The following is an 18500-nucleotide window of genomic DNA, read 5'->3' as shown; positions in this document are numbered from 1 at the left end:
TTTGAACTTTTTTTGGTTCAATTTTTTTTCTCCACCCTTTGCATCAGAGCAATGAGATGTAGCTTCTCCATGCCAAGGAGCATGGACCATCACACTTATGATATCCATTTATGGATATGGTTATAACTTCTAGCATACATTCAACAGAGGGAGGTATCAACACTATGCATAATAGACGAGAGGTAAACACAGAACATGGAAAATACCAAGACTGGAGGAAGTTTGGACCATGCTTCAAATGGCAAGAATTCAACTAGTTCACTAAACAGCACTCTGCTGAGCTGCCTCATGGAGAGACAACTGTTAAATGAAGCTTGTAAACAAAGAGCAGTAGTACAGAGGGTGATCTCTTGATAGGACAGCAGTTAGAGGTGAGTTACAATATCCCTTCACAGGGACCAAACTGCCTCAGCAGAGCTTTTAGGTGATACCTCCCACTGCAGAGCAGCACCTGCAGGAGCTTTGCCAGCCAAAGAAACTAAGAGGCTTTGGAGGCAGGAGCCAAGGTGTGGAACTAGAGCTGTGCTCCCTTCCTCTCGGGCTAACCAGAATAAAAGGGGACTTGTTCTGCATGGAAACTCCCTGTAGAGAACAGAGCATTGTGCCTTCCCGCTCCCAGTTCAATGCAAGTGCTTGAGGAGCTCTAACACACTTGTCTACGTGAAACACTTTAAGAAAATACAACTTGCATCATAATTCGCTGCTGGGCTATGTGTAAACACCAAGACACAGTCTGGTTCTCATAGGTTAGTGGGTCTCAGAATCATCTAAACAATTTTCTTAAATATCAGAAGACAGCTATGAGCCCAGTCTTGCTGACTGAGGAGGAGACTGAATTACCTTGTTTCTGATTCTTTGACCGAGAATGTGCTTTCCTACCAACCTCTCAGGGAGTTCTGACACTTCTGGTCTAGTGGTAACCAGATTGGCAGCAGTGGCACCACCTGGGGGTTTACTGGCCATGTGTATTCTTGGGCCACTCTAGATCCAGTGGATCAGAATCTGCCTTTTAGAAAGATTCCTGTGTGATCTATATATGTTAGTGTCTGAAAAGCAGTGCTGCAGGCTGGTTGGTCTCCATTTTGGCTGCACATTAGAAGTATGTGGGAATTTATAAAATATAGCTATCCAGATACTTCTCACCCCCAGCTTCAGAGCATCTCATTTCCTGGGTCTGGGGTAAAGCCCAGGAATCAGGATTCTTAAGAGATTACAGATGATCCTATCATACAGCCAGGGTTTGAACCACTGTTCAAGGTGATAAGCTTTAGGGATACTTAGTCAAAAGATGCAAGATGTCATTTTGCTTGTTGTCTCCCCTGTCTAGGACACTCCTCTCTCTCTCTTCCCCTATGTGGCTCCTGGATGTTCAGGTCAAGTGCTCAAGTGTTACTTCTCCAGGCAGGAAGGCCATGATGACTCTGAAATGACCATCTCCACCAATCACCGTGGCATTCCCTTTGTCTTGTTATCTTAATACTTGTGTGTATGAGCTATCTTATTATTTCATTGCTTTTTCCACACCAGAGAAGGGACCTCAATCACCATTGGTTGCAGTGTTTAGGAAACATAGCAAATATAGCAAACATAGTGAAAAATATCTGCTTAGTACTATCTTTGTAAAAAAAAAAAAAGAGCAAAAAATATTTTGGATAAGATCAGAGTGATAGAAGAAGAGTGATAGAAGAGGAGAGAGGAAAATGTAGGGAAGGAGAGAGAGAGAGGGAGAGACAGAGTGGTCAAACAGGAATTGCCTAAACGGAAGGAAGTGATAATGAGATAGGAATGTGAGAGCCTCACAGATAGGTGAGGAACAGGAGAACACAATAAAAACAACGGTAAGAGAAAACTGCCTTGTGATTAGAGAGGCAGAGACCTTTAATGTCAGCAGATGGTTGTTATGATGCCCGCATAAAATTATTGAGGTTCTTTTTCTTTTGAAGTAATTCAATTTAGACCCAGGAAAGAGTTATTGGTCTGGAGGAAGGGCAAGAAAAAAAAAATAAAATCTTCTCAAGAAAGAAACAACACAGATGAGTTACTGACCAGATAAAGGCAATGCTCAATTCTGGGGTAGATTAAAAATGGCCATGGCCATCACTTCTTTCCTGTTCTCCCATTATGAGGTAGGGTCTATTTCTCTCCCCTTGAATCTGGGTTGGATTTATGTCACGCTCTGACCCACAGAGGGTGTCAGAGGAATACAGTGTGACTCTTGAGCCTCTGCTTCAAGGGATTCAGCATATTCTGGTTTCACCTTCTTGGAACCCTGCAGCCTGATAAATAATCCCAGAGGAGCCTTCTTGAGGAAGAGAGGCACCTGTGAGCAAGAGAAAGGCAGGCCCCACCATTCCGGCTGTGGCCCCATCATGTGAATGAGATCCCCCAGCATGGCAACAAAAGGACTGTCCCCTGGAGCCCGGCCCAAATTGCCAATGTACAGAAACCTGAGGACATATATACAGTTGTTGTTTTTAAGCTATTGAATTTTGGAGTGGTAGCAATGCATAACTGGTATCCTTTTCCAAATTCTGCCAAGTGTGATTTCAAGTTCAAATTCAGATCAGGGACTTACAAGTTTCAATTCACAGGCTAAAAACAAATATTAGTAAAAATTCTTAATTTTATTAAACGTTATGAAGAACACACAGGTTCCTTTCCCACTAAGGCCAAGTTCTTCATTGTTATAAAATTCCATTCAACTTCTAGTGAAGACGGATTTTGGGCAGATGTTCCCGGGATGTAAACAAACAGTATACTCTTTTTAACTTTCAAGATTATGAAAGATACTTCAAAATAGGAAGTCTCATCATGCTTTTAAGGGCAGCGTGTTCTTCAGGAATCCTTTGCTGACCCTTTCTCTAATGTATTTGTAATTGATTACCTACTATTTCCAAGAAGAAATTGAGTCAAATCACTGATAATAGTGTGGCTAGAGGCTCCTCACTGATGGCTCCAGAAATTTCTAGGGAAATGTTTTCTCAGTGTTTATTTCATACAAGAATAAATCAAGCACTGGAATGCAGAACTAGATCTGATTTACTGTAATACACTACAGAGTAAATTGGTGAGCTAGAATGCCAAGAGGCATGATAAATACTGATTTTTCTCTCATTTATTCTGCTCCTTGCCCATCTGTTTTGGTTCCTCATCTTCAGCTGTTGAAATGAAAATGTATTTAATTGCTCTTTCAAGGATTCATACATTCCATTTTATGTCTCTGTGTCCAAAGGTCTATTATTATCCCATGTATTATGGTCTCTACATTTGCTTTTTGGGGAACAAAGTATGAGAACATTTCCATAAGTGAGAGGTAAGTTTTATGGTATGCTCCAAGTAATATACTAACATCTGTCCAAATGGGTCAGAAAGACTTATGGGTATGACAGCCATGTGGATATTTTCAAAGTTTCTATATAAGTCTAGTTCATGCAGTTATAAGATAAACACATGGGGAAATACGCCTTTTACATAATGGTTTGCTATTTTATCCTGGCACAAAATATTTTACTTATACCACAAGCTACTTTTATTTGCCCTCAAAAAGTCTGAAATGTCTGGTGACAACACTAAAAATGGGATGCAAATTAAAACCACATTTAATTCACTATGAGACGTTAGCTTTGAAGAGTGTATGGAGACATGGAATATTCACATTATGTAAACAATTGTTCTTTGATAAGGGTGCAGTAACTACTCAGTGTAAACTAACACCTATCTTATAATCAGGACCCCCAAAGAACCTCTTCAAACCATTCTATTGAGCAAGAGATAAGGTTATAAAGTGAGATCCTGCCTACACTGCCTGGGAGCAAAAGCAAATAGTTCAAGACTATGATTATATTTTGCATGACTAAATGTTTCTGAGGCTTTGCCTGTAAAAGTGTCAGGATAAATTTGTGTCTAATATTAACAAATGCAGTACTAAATTCAGATCGTTAGAGCTGGGCACATGTAAGGGACAAATCACACAGCTAATATTACAGATCGCTCTGTTAGCAATTAGTACAAAATACTGCATTTCTACCAGAGTCCTCCATGCATAATAACTGCTGGCTTACTGTCACAGAAAATTCACACACGACATCCACACCAAAGAAGCTAGAGCTAAAATGAGTGTATGGAGTATTTCTGAAAAGGCCAAAACCATTAACCAATTTTAGCTAAAGAGACATAAATTGCCTGCTCTAATAAAATAGAGATAAACAAGGAAATATACATTGCTAACAAAAGATACAATCTGTGTACCTATAGTCATGGTTTAATTTAACTCTTTTATATTAAGGCCATTGATAGTTCCTAGGATATGGGTTTTATACTTCTCTCATTTCCTTTTCCCCTTCAGGAAGAGACTTTTAGAGTGGCATATACCTAGGGGTTATTATTATGCAGAAATAATATCTTCTAAAATAAAAATTTGGTTTTAAACTGATGGAGAAGGGGTTGTTTTGCCTATTATTTCTTTTAATAAAAGAAAAGGTTCTTTAGGCTTTAGATGAGGCTATTGAATTTATTCATGTACCAAGTTATTATATACATTATATATAATTTATATATTTGATCTATTATATAATATAGTCATATCTTAATTTGAGCTTAATTTTTAATATTTATATATAAATTTTAATATATATGTTCAAATATTCTGTACATAAGTGTGTATATGTGTGTATGTATATGTACATATATAAATGTGTGTGTGTTTATATATATATATATATATATATACACCACATATATACACACATATATATATGTGTGTGTGTGTGTGTGTGTGTGTGTATATATATATATATATATATATATATATATATATATACATACACCACAAGTTCAATATGGCTCAAGCATGGCATTTTTTTCCAAAAAAGAGAGAAAACTTTTTGGTAAGCACTATAATAGTGGGATAGTAACTTTTGTTTATAAAATATTCACTACATAGGAGGCAATATGTTCTTTCTCGGCATCATTATCTCATTTAATGTTCAGAGCAATTCTGTGAAATAAGTACTATTAATATCTTCATTTAAAAGGTGAGAAAAATAGTCATAATCATTGTATTTATGAATTCATAAATATTGCTATGTGAAAACTTAAAGAAGAAAATATAAGGTGGTCAAAGAGAGCATTTCCAGTGACTTAAAGAGCCTAGAATTAGAGATAATTACAGACAACCAGAATTCATCCTAACCTAAATATTTCATCAGAAACTGATAAGCTACACAAAACATCATGTTTTTGAAAAAAAATGGTCAAATAATAACCAGGATGACAATAATGCCTAGAATTTATTCAGTACGTCTTAGAGTAGGTACTTCACTTATATGTATATAGTATCTTATTTCCATTTTACAGATGATGAAATGGAGTTTAGAAAAGTTAACTAAATGATGTCACACAACCTGTATGTACCCAGCCAGGATTCAAACTTTCTAGAACCCTACCATGACAGCATATGCTTCCTGGCATCAGGAGATGGTCTCTTACAGGGACACAACAGAAAAGACAAGTAGACTGTCTTTTATAAGATTTCCTCTGACTTGAAGATCACGAACTGCTTGGATTTAGCAGAGTGAAAACCGTAATCGAATGGTGTTTACTATTAAAATAAAGCCTGACAGAAAATAAAGCGTGATCGGCCTCCTGGATATGAAAGTTCAAGAGCAAAACTCCTTCCATTAATAGCAAAGCTTTCTCAATGTGATCTGCAAACCACCATGACTGAGCACCAATAACCAGAAAAATCACCTAGAATCAGAGTGATAGTTGCTGTTCTACAATCTCATAATCCATGACCTATGACAAAAGACTCCAAGCATCTTTTCCTAACAAAACAGGTGCAGATAAAGTACCAATAGGATGAACAGAAGTTGCTTTTATAGATTCCATGATTTCTTGATTTCAACAACATGCCACAGATTAGAGGTGTAGAATACTATGGGAGACCTTTGAATAGGAAGTGTTCTTGAGGATGGAGTAGGGGCAGAAAGAGGATAGCATTTAATGGGCTAGGATGGAGGGCGACACATGTCCCACAAGCAAAGCCATAACTCATTAAATAGCATCTGGAGGTCAACGCATGTTTTCTCAACATGGTTTATCATGCAATGTCTCATTTTCTTCACAGTGATCCACCCCGTTTCATTATTTTTTTCCTGCTTTCATTTATAGGGAACAACTGCCATTAGCAATCATCTCTGGTTATAGGGGTGCAGTGGTACTATAGTGACAATATTTGGGACCCTGCATTATCGTGATAAGATCCTTGCTGGCAACTGCATATTAAAAACAGTAATCTTGGGGCGCCTGGGTGGCTCAGTTGGTTAAGTGTCCAGCTTCGACTCAGGTCATGATCTCACAGTTCGTGGGTTCGAGTCCCACATGAGCCTCTGCTGACAGTTAGCTCGGAGCCTGGAGCCTGCTTCAGATTCTGTACCTCCCTCTCTCTGTGACTCTCCCCTGCTTGTGCGCTCTCTCTCTGTCTCTCAAAAACAAAACAAAACATAAAAAAACAAAAAAACCCCCAATAATCTGATCTACTATGTAGATCAGTGTCAAGGTAGGATAAAACTTCAGACCTTAGCTTTCACCAAGTGAATGAAAGGTATATATTCTACAGAATTAAGGTGTGCTTATCACATTTAGTTAGGTTTACACCTTAGGTTGCAGGTAAAAAAACACACACATTATGATTGCCTTTGCCACACTGGCAAGTATAACCTCATCTTGAATGTTATATTTTAGATAAATTGTGACTATAAATAATAAAGGTCTTATATTCCTAAATATCTCATATGGAATGAATAAACATAGGAAGCATCAATTTGTTATTTATAAAATACTTTTTTAGGCACTCTATATGGAATAACATCTTGCCAACAGCTTGCCAATTTTAATGTCTGTTCCCTATGAGAGTAATATATTTTACTATGCCACTCATAATCTATTTTAAACGTCATATGAGTTGTTCTGTGTTAACTACTGATCTGTAGAAAAGAGGACCTGAACAAATCCAAGTCTTGTGATTCATAGTACAATGCCTCTCTTGCTCATTCTCAAATTTCAGAAAGAGGCAGTTGTTCCCATTTTATAAAATGATATGTAAATTGTGAATGAGAATTGGAAGAGGAGGTTGGATTTGTATTAACCCAGCGTACTAAGGAGAAGTCCATCCTGATTTGGAAAGTCCAACCAAATGTGTATTCAGAACTCACCAACAGGTGTAAGGAAAGAACATTCTGTAGAGTCGTCCCAAATTATTCCTATTGGAAAAAAATAAAAGGGTCCTGAAAATTATCTGAGCTTGCAGCTAGTGTGTTTTTCACTTGCATAGAAGGCAGGACTCTACTTGACAATCTCTGGTGAATAAAAATCTATCATAACTGCCACATAACTATCATAATGTTTTAAATCTTAGAGGAGAGAGTCTCAACAGTAAGCAGGAAAAAAAACTATGTACATATTGACATTATATATATTTTAAATTTTTAGTTGTTAGCACATTTTATCTTTATTCTTTCTTGAGGTAACACCAGCTCTAGGATCAAGAAGTAAATGAATGAAGAACTGAATTAATTAATTTTGAATATGCTGGGAAACCCATGTTTGCTTTCCGTGTCTCACATTGGTAGTCAGCATAAAGGAAAGTCAGATTTGCAAGACAGACTTAGTGTCAAATGATAGGTGTGTTGAAAAGTCACTGTGAACCTTGGAAAATGTCACTCAAATCACCTAAATTCAGTTTTATTATCATAATATAGGGATGGTGCAATAATTAAAAGAAAAGCACATAGTGCTTAATATAGTGTCTGGCAGATGGTAAACTCCCAATACAGGTGAACCTTTAAGGAATTACTATTAGGATGAACCATGTGTGGTGAAGGGGGCTTTGGAGCATGCCTAGAATCTGAAGGCAGGTGTATTGGTTGGATATGCCCAGGCACTGACTCTGATTAGTGAGATTGATAACCTTGGTGGGTTGAATTTGGCTCCCTAGGAGAGACTCTGCTGTCTCAATATTTACTATTAAGGACACAAATTACTGGCATAAATTCCTCATGACAGTAATGGAAATCCCATGTATTTAAAAGGTCTGTGTCCTACAAAAATTTTACCATTTTGGATCCGTAAAATTCTAGCTTGCTCACTGGCAATTGTCCATGGCAGCTAGAAGCCTATTTTAGGGACTTAAGTGCTCCGGGGAAGTTTGTCCATGATTTCTTAATTTGCTCTGCTGCACAATCGCTACAGCACAATTTTATAGCCTTCGTTAAATAAATTAATTGTGTAACTAACTTTACAGTGAGTATACAGACTCTTTCCACCAATAAGCAGCTCTCTTAAGATAATGCAATGCTCATACCCAGGTCATCTATTGTGCTTTTTTCTTTTCTTTCTTTCTTTTTTTTTTTTTAAATATACAAGTCCACAATGGGGTCAAATTAAATTATGTTTTCTAGAAAATTAACCAAAGAAAGAAAAATTAACTATCTAATGAGTGCTACTCACCTGAGTGCTAATTTATTATCTAATAGGGAAAACAAGTTATTTTTTATAGTCAGGGCCATCTTAAGCCCCAGCACCACTGTATCTCCTTTCTTCATCAAGATAACACGGGCTCTAGGCTCAGAAGACGTTTTTCTCAGAAGACGTTTTTCTGACTACATCCATATTCTCTTACCCAAACTGTTCTACCTTCATCCACTCCCATTCACAGGCCTCATAAAATTCCTTTATAAAATAAAAAATATTACATGTGATAAACAGGCCCTGCACATCAAATGTGCTAGGTTAATTATTCTTTGGTTTCTTGCTCTGATTTAGCTTAAGAATATAGAAAGGTTATTAAAAAGAGATTTGAAGATAAGTCAGTTATGTCCTTATATGTGTCTTGATTAATTATCTCATTTCAAAACTAGTAGTAGAAACTGAGTCCTGGAAAAGGCCAACATCACAGAAGCATGGCATATTTTTAGACAACAGGAAAAATTTTTAAATATGAGAAAAGTCTAGAGATAGTCTATGTAACAATCCTTATAGTTAACCTAATAGGTTAAAGAGTAAACATTTCTAGAAGTCGAAATTGCTAATGTTTAAGAGCAACATAAGAAAAATATATACAGCACTTATAAAATGAGAATATATCTTATAAATATCTTAAAATATAGAAGAAATATTTTATTTATAAAATAATTATAAACACTTAAGAAAAGGTATCTATCTATTAAAAAAAATCACCATGACTTAACACTCCTTTGGTACAAGAAAACATCACTATTAATTCATCTCTAGAAGAATATTAAATTCCCTAGACATAGCAATTGAACTGCATAGCATGTAGAGCAATGGGAAACACGATTCTCTGTGGGACAAGAATAATGCAAATGAACATTATAGGGCTCATGCAACTCAAACTGAAGTACTGGCACTTTTGTTACCACATGGCACCCTGGGAGATTTAAAATGCATCGAGTAAAAGAGAAAAAAAATGAGTTTTCTTATAAATGTACTTAAATGTATATAAAGAATTAATCACTAACAGAATAAGAACATAGAGCCACTATTGTTGATGGGCAGAATGACAATTCCCTTTAAAATAAATGTTCAGAAAATAATCCCATTATTTTATCTCTTACAGACATTAATGTATTATTATAATTTTTGTGCTTAACATTGAATGTGATCTTTATATTTCAAGTTTACTTCTGAATAATTAAGAAAATTGATGATTTAGGGATATGTGGGTGGCTTCACACCGACAGAACAGAGACTGCTTGGGACTCTCGCTTTCTCTTTGCCCCTCCCCCATGGCTCGTGTGTGTGTGTGTGTGTGTGTGTGTGTGTGTGTGTGTGTGTGTGTTTGCCTGAAACCTGCTTTGGATTCTGTGTCTCCCTCTCTCTCTGCCCCTCCTCTTCTAGCACTGTCTCTCAAAAAATAAATAAAAAACATTTAAAAAATTATTAAAAAAAACCTATATGTGAGATCTGAAGCCATAAAAATCCTCAAGGAATACAGAGGCATTACTTCTTTGACATCGGCTTTAGAAACATTTTTTCGAGATATGTCTTTTCAGGCAAGGAAAACAAAAGAAAAAATAAACTGTTGGGATTACACCAAAATAAAAAGCTTTGCACATCAAAGAAAACAATCAACAAAACTAAAAGACAACCTACTAAATGGGAGAAGATATTTGCAAGTGATATATCTGATAAGGAGCTAATATACAAAATAAAAAAAAAACCCTTTCTACAACTAAACAGTAAAAAACAAACAACCCAATGAAAAATCAACAGAGGACCTGAGTAGACATTTTTCCAGATGGCGAACAGACACATGAAAAGATGCTAAACATTACTAACCATTAGGGAAATGCAAATCAAAACCATGATGAGATATCTATCACCTTACACCTGTCAGAATGGCTGGAATAAGAAAGGCAAAGAATAACAAATAAGTGTTGGGGAGGATGCAGAGATAAAGGAATTGCTGGTGCCTGTTGGTGGGAATGTAAATCGTCATAATCACTGTGGAAAAGAGTATGGAGGTTCCTCAAAAAAATTAAAAATAGAGATCCCATATGATCTGGTAATTCTCCTACTGGGTAGCCAAAGAAAATAAAAACACGAATTCAAAATATATATGCAACTCTATGTCCATTGGCAGATAAATGTGTAAAGAAGGTGTAGTATACAGACACATTGGAACACTACTCAGCCATAAAGAAGAATGAAATCTTATCATTTGTGACCACGTGGATGGACCTAGAAGGTACTGGGCTAAATGAAATATGTCAGACAGAGAAAGACAAATACCATAACATTTCACTTATAAGTGGAATCTAAAAAATATAACAAACAAAAAACCCAGACTCCTACATAAGAGAAAAATTGATAATTGGCAGAAAGTTTGTAGGGGATGTGTGAAATAGATTAAGGGGGTTAAGAGGTACAAATTTCTAGTTAGAAAATAAGTAAGTCATGAGAATAAAAAGCATAGCATAGGAAATACAGCCAATACTATTGTAACAAAGTTGTTTGGTGACAGATGGTGACTACACTAATGGTGACCACGGACAAATGTACAGAAGTGTTGAATCAGTATGTTGTTCACTTGAAACTAATATAACATTGTATGTTAATTATACCTCAAAAACATACATTCATACATACATGCTAGCCAACCTTAGCTTCTAAGAAAATTCTTATAAAACTGGAGCACAAAAATTTTAATTAAAATGCTCTCAAGATTTAGACACACATGAGATGTTAAAACCAGAAATACGGGCGTGCATTAAGTACACTAAAATAGGTAAGTATTGAGATAAAAGCGCCTAAAAATCTTTACATTTTATTTTTAAAAAAATAATTGAGACCACCAATGTAAACTCCCTCAAGGCAAAGAATAGCATAACAGTCCCTCCCTAAATTTATAAATAATTTAATTTTGATTATATCTTTGATATAATCTATTATATTTAACACTGCTATTCAATGTACTTTCTGTATGCATTACTGAATTCAGTAGCAGTTATAAAAAAAAAAGAGCAGACTGTTCTCCATTTATTACACCTATGAGTAAAAATACTCATTCACTGTCACTGCTTCCAGGATCTGCAGTTCAAGAGAAAGTTATGAAGCAGTATGCCCCTGGATTTTTCTACAAGCTAGGAAGGAAAAGTCAGTAGTAATTCAAGGCCTAAAGTGTTTGTCCAGCCTATTACCAATTCAGGATTCTGAAAAACGGAATGAACCCAGATCTTTAATCTGTCACAAAGGCTGTGCCAACCCTACGTAAAACTGCAAACTCTGGGATGGACAAAATAAAATAAAATACACCTCGGGGAGCTCTGCTGTACATCTTCCGGTAACTGACTAGAGCCTGCTGAGGATTTTCTCAGCTGTCTTGGCTCAGCGGGATAGAGACAAAAACAGCAGGCAAACGGCGTAAGGTAGACAGTGTCAGAAAGAATGAAGAATAGCATTAGCTATTGCAAGAAGAGAGAAAAAGAGTCAGTCTTTCTCACTGGAAAGAGACAGCAATGGAACCAAGGCCCCCAGAACTAATGGCGGAGTTAGGATACGTACACACACACTCCGCGCCCTGGCGTGCATGCCAGTGCTTGCAGCCGTCACACTTCCGCCCTGTGGCTCCAGGTCGGCACGTGCAGAGCCCCGTGATAGGGTCACAGGGGACAGGCAGGGAGCCATGCGGGTCACACTCACATTCTTGGCAGGAACCTCCAGGGCTGCTGGGGCTGCCAGTATAGCCAGGGGCACACCTAGATTTAAATAGCGAGAAAGCAGAAGAGATTAATAATAAGTCCCATCTCTGACTTGTGTGTGGGTTGCACTGGATGAAACAAAACTGATACCAAGAGTCAATATAGAAGCCAGCAGACTTTTCCTGTAAAGAACAAGATAGTACATGTTAGACTTTTACAGATGAGAGAGATATACATTTGCAAACATTTTTTTGGTTGATGGAATTCAAAACAAAATAATAATAATAATAATTAGAGCACAGATTGTTTTGTAGTACTACTCTATTAATGTAATATCAATCTACCAGTGAGAAAAAGGAAGTTCTTGTTAATGTTTTGTGAAATAAGTCAGGCGGAGAAGGACAGATACCATATGTTTGCACTGATAGGTCTAACAGGAGAAACCTAATAGAGGACCATCAGGAGGGGAAGGGGGAAAGAGAGTCAGGGGAGAGAGGGGCACAAAACCTAAGAGACTATTGAATATTGAAAACAAACCGAGGGCTGAAGGGGGAAGGGGAGAGGGAAGGGAGGTGGTGGTAATGGAGGAGGGGACTTGTGGGGAAGAGCACTGGGTGTTACATGGAAACCAATTTGACAATAAACTATTAAAAAATAAATAATTTTTTAAAAAGAGAAAAAAATGTAAAAAAAATTTCTTTTCTCTTTAAAAATAACCAGTGTGTTTCAGCAGCTGTTAAGGCTTTCAGAAATAGCGATAAGGGGAAAAACAATCAATGTTCCATAATAAAGACAAATCAATGGGAAAAAAACAAATTTACCTAACTAGGGTTCAAAGTTCCTATCATCATATTAATTGTAAATATTAATTGTAAATGTTTGCCCATCACATTCTTAGCTGACAGTGCCATACAGAATTAGGCAATGGGCCAAATCTTGTGGGCCAGTTTGCCCACCATTGCTGTAGATCATAAACATTGTTTTGAAGTCCCTTTTTTTTTTTAAATTAGAAATACTGACACCTGGGCTTTCCAAGACTCATGTATTTAAGATGAAAATGACCAACTAATTTAACCAACTAACTTTATTAATGGGCAAAAAGAAGTTAAGTGGCAATAAACTACTAGATTTTCTATTTAGTTTTATTGATTTTCCTATCCCATTTCCCTCAAGATGGATTTTTCATTATATATCCAAAGAAGTGGATTATTAACCCAAAGAAGTGGGTTAATGTTATGCAAATAAATGATATAACATTAATTTGAGAAATTAGAAAGAAAATCCAAATGGATAAACCCCAAATGAAATCAACTCATTGACTACTCCACCCACTAATATATCCATTCACCTGAGTATGCGATGCTAGTAAGATCATATGCTCTGGGCCACCCACTATGGGAAACACGTAACTGTTGTCCTGGTTTAATTATTAAAGTACTTCCAGTCTTTCCTTAAAGTCTCTCAGTTTGGACAATAAGTTTTATATATATATATGTGTGTGTATATATATATATGTGTGTATATATATATATATGTGTGTGTGTGTGTATGTGTGTGTATATGTGTATACACACATATACACACACATACATATAAATATAGTCAGTTAAATATAATCAACACCCAGAAGTTTTGTTCCAGAGACAACCATAGAAGGAAGCTGAGAGACATTAGGAGTTGAAGCCAAAAATTATGAACATTAGGCGGACAGTCCTGAATTATCTTCAGTGGCCTGGGAGTGTGGAAATTTGCACAGTTGATTGTGAATGTTAATTTATCTTGTGCTGATTAGAAAAGGCAAAGCAAAAAAAAAAAGTTATCTATAATGAGGCTTTTATAGATTTGTAGTTTTAATTGTTATTTTATTTCCAATGTAAGATTATAAATGCTCCATAAAAGTACCATTTAAGTAAGCCCGCTTAAATGATTTCTTACCACTTGCAGGTGTAAGAATTCTGCTCTAAGCAGGTTCAGACTGATGAAATGCTCAAAGAGTTTATTACAAAAGCACCAAGATGAAGCACGGGGAGGGGCTTCCATATTACAGAAACATGCAAGACTTGTAAGCAATTTTAAACTCGAGCCGATGAGCTTAGGCAGGTCATAAGGTGATTCAAATGATTTAAGAAGCTCTCAGAGGAGAAACAAATTTATTTGGAAAGTTACGATAAAAATTTAACCAAGACCTTTGGTTTAATTTAGCTGAATGAAAGCAATTTTTCAGGGAAATATAACTTGACCATTTATGTTAGAGATGATGAATGAAAAGCTGTAACAACGTTTGAGACTGTGAAAACAATTCAAGCCATTCACTTCTGATAGTGTATGACCCTGTTCATCTATATACTATATGAACTGTCAACTCCTATTGATTAAACATTAATGAATATTAAAAAATAAATTTTCTATAATTATTTTGCCTTAAGACAGCAATTGTCATTTCAGGGGACCCTTATAGTCTTTCCTATATACATGCTTTCATAGATAGTGGTACTCCAATTTATAAATGTAGTATACTATCGAACATTTTTTTTCTAAATTACTGCAGATAATACCCTTGGTGTCCAGGGATGCTTCTAGTCATCATTCTACTCATATTTACAAAGGCATGAAATGAACCATGAATATCAAAGCATACTGATGGGCATTACAAATATATATAGTCAAATTTTGTACATATCTCCAAAACAAGTAGAAATATTTTTGGATTTTGTATTGCTCTGAATTATTTAATTGTTAATTTCTATTGGCATGGAAATTGTGAATGCACTATATATATATACACACACACATATGTATATATATATATACACACGTACATATATATGTATATGAATAGTGGATATTCTGTTTAGAGTTATCACATATAGAATTATTTGGAAATATATTTTGCAACCTTGTAGAAACTTCCCTGGAATTTATAACATTTAGGTTTAATTATTTAGTTATCTATTATTTCCATTATTAACACAACCATTGCTGGTTATATAAAAAGTAGACTTTTGTTTTTTAATTATTTCTTTTACATTTGAATATTTTTTTAAGTTTATTTGTTTTGGGGAGAATGAGCAAGAGTGGGGTAGGGGCAGAGAAAGAGAAGGAGCTGGGGAATAGGGGGCAGGGGGCGGAATTTGGGCTGCACTGTCAGCCCAGAGCCTGACATGGAGCTCAGTCTCATAAACTGTGAGATCATGACCTGAGCCAAAACCAAGATTTGGATGCTTAACCAACTGAGCCACCCAGGCATCCCATAATTTTTTTTTTTTGAGAGAGAGAGCATGAGCAGGGGAGGGGGCAGAGGGAGAAAGAGAGAAAATGAGAGAGAATCTTAAGCAGGTTATATGCTCAGTGCAGAGCCTGGTGTGGGGTTCAATCTCACATGACCCAAGCCAAAATCAAGAGTCAGATGCTCAATCCACTGAGCCAATGAGGCACATCGAAAGAAGGCATTTAAATGGGTGATGGTTCAATTAATTAATATTGGTTTATATTTGGAAAGAAATTGATAATTTAAGGAAGTGCTCCTAGAAGAACCCAGCAAAAGAGTGGTTGTAGAGCAGGACGTGGAAAAGAAAGGAAGCAATGGTATGATTTTAGGTGATGTCCCAGACTTAGCCTAATTCCATAGAAAGCTCTGGAATAATTATAAGCATAAGCATAAGCATCTAGACTATTGTACTCCCATACTAGTCACTGGCTATGGGCCACTGGGGGAACGTGGGGAAAATTCTCAATTGTTTTTGCCCCTCTTATGGGAAATGAGATTTCCATGTATGCAGGGCACCAACAATATCCTCTACACATTTGATCTTCACAATTTTAGTGTGAAGTGAGTAAAACATAAGCTATCCTGATACACATCTGATACAGATGAGAAGAATGGGCCCTAGCTAAGTTGGTAAAGCTAGACCATGTCCATGGATACAAACTATATATTATCAATTAATGCTAAAATTATTATGTGTGTATAAGGTAAATAGTTAATATTAGTTACTTTAGACATATTACCTAAAACATACTAAAAGTGGTGGTGATAAGCTTCAATATCCAGGATACTGATCTTATGGAAAATATGGGTCCAGAAGATACTAATTACAACCTAACTAGACAGTCTAAAATTGTGTTTCTTAATTTACACAATTAAGAAATGGTTAATTGGTTCTTAATTTACCATTTGTATTACAGTTAGTATTCAATTTAATAGGAACATAAATACATTATCAGACTTTTTAAGAAAAAAAATATGGTAAACCAGAGGGGAGGTAGGTGGGGGGATGGGTTAGTAGGTGATAGGGATTAAGGAGTCCAATTATGATAAGCAACAGGTGTTTATGTAAGTATTGGATCACTAATTTGTACACCCCAAATTAGTATTACACTGTAGGTTAACTACCTGGAATTTAAATAAAAATTTTTTAAAAAGCCTAAAAAATACGGTGAAAGGAAGTATTTAAATAATATGGCTTGCTTATTGGAAAGGCGAACCAAATAACACTTTATGGTTTGTGTTGTTTTAATGAAGAATGCTTGATACACTTGTATTCTGAATTATGCATACACTTGGGGGTATAGTGCCATAGTGCTCAGAACAGTGATATGAACACAGTTAGAGTTAGCCAATATTTTCCAGTGAATTAAAATGAGAATTATGTGTAACCAGCTTTTGATTACTGTTAACTGCTGATAATACGCATATGTGCAGATATGTGCACACTAGACATATACATGTACACTGAATATATAGATATGTATACGCTAAAACAACAATTATGTAATTGTGATATCATTTTGGATCTTTGAGAAAGCCTAAGATGAAAATAAACATCTTTCTTTAGAGAAAGTCTATAGATATAAGAGTAAAAATACTTTTGCAAGCATATGAATTACCAGGGTAAATGTACATAAACTATGAATATAAGGAATAGTTTCCTATTGTGATGTGTGATTGTGTGATCTCTGTGTTTCATGACTGTTCATACCGTTCACAGTACTGGCCTTCGTATCCTCGTGGGCAGGCTGTGCAGCGGTAATCATCAAGGCCTTCCAGGACACAAGAAGGGCTGAAACTGAATCAGAAGGAAAAAACAAAGATTGTAAAAAAAAATCCTTTAACCTATTTATTTTACAGATTTAAGTAATTCTCAGGGCGCCTGGGTGGCTCAGTCGGTTGAGTGTCCGACTTCCACTCAGGTCATGATCTCTCTGTTCGTGGGTTTGAGACCCACATCGGGCTCTGTGCTGACAGCTCAGAGCCCGGAGCAGGTTTCAGATTCTGTGTCTCTCCCCTCTCTCCCTCTCCCCACTCTCACTCTGTCTCTCTCAAAAATAAACATTTAAAAATAATTTTAAGTAATTCTACCCATTATCTAGGTGATTGAAACTTGGGGTGATTATAAATGCTGTATTTATAATTATTTATAAGTTTTTATTCAAGGGTAGGATATCACAACTAAATACTACCAATAATAGTCAAATAAATATGGTTGGTTTTTAATGAATTTGCAATGCCTCACACTGTGTAAACATTGTGAAATTTTAATAATTATATAACCAAAAACATTATTAAACATTCAGCAAAAGTGTTCTATTTCTCATGAATTGAAAGAAAAATATGACTAGAATTCATGCACATTTGTCTGATAGCAGAATAAGTATTACTGAATATTTTGCAAGCAAAAAAATGGTCCTAAAACTATATAATTTTTTTCTGAAAACTCGACCCAAATTGCCACTAGCACTTGAACACATAAAATGTGAATAAATATTTCACTTAAAGTAAGACTGCGTTTTCTAATTTACCTACGGATTTCAAACTAAATTTATTTTAAACACAAAGTAATGTGATTTAGCGTAAGAAGGGAAAGCGCTCTACCTGAAAATGAATAAGATTTTCTGACAATTTTATGATCTTTTCTATTCAGTAGGTCTTATATAACTTGCCCTGTCAGGCTTTGCCAGGATTTCTGACCATCTTACCCTACAAAGGAAATACTTAACAAGACTTGAAAACTAACCTGTGCTAACATATAATTTTAGGTTGTTAAAAACTTCTTTCAAATATAAGTAGAAGATTCCCACTAGATAATCCTGGATGGTGTACTGGAAACTTAGAAGGAAAAATATATATGCATTCGTTACAAAATTGTAAGGCTACAAACTCCATTCTTTTTGTTGGTCCGCTAAAGAAGTTTATGCTGAAAAAGATATATAGTGTATGTTGGTGGGAATGTAAACTGATGCCGCCGCTCTGGAAAACAGTGTGGAGGCTCCTCAAAAAAC

At 35.9% G+C, this 18500-nt stretch overlaps 1 protein-coding gene across 1 annotated transcript in view; it reads right to left on the bottom strand.

Annotated features, from left to right (window-relative positions):
• LAMA2 (laminin subunit alpha 2) overlaps nt 1-18500 on the bottom strand; it is a 600504-nt gene that overhangs the window by 156628 nt on the left and 425376 nt on the right. The window contains exons 31-32 of the mRNA XM_029943224.1: nt 17201-17287; nt 12085-12278 (exon numbers count right to left, since the gene is read on the bottom strand). Coding sequence (XP_029799084.1) covers nt 12085-12278; nt 17201-17287 — 281 coding nt within the window. The remainder of the gene's footprint in view (nt 1-12084; nt 12279-17200; nt 17288-18500) is intronic.

Source organism: Suricata suricatta, chromosome 7 (assembly GCF_006229205.1).
Source record: "Suricata suricatta isolate VVHF042 chromosome 7, meerkat_22Aug2017_6uvM2_HiC, whole genome shotgun sequence".
In the NCBI taxonomy this organism is placed as follows: domain Eukaryota; kingdom Metazoa; phylum Chordata; class Mammalia; order Carnivora; family Herpestidae; genus Suricata; species Suricata suricatta.
This window is presented reverse-complemented; position numbering and strand designations above follow the sequence as displayed.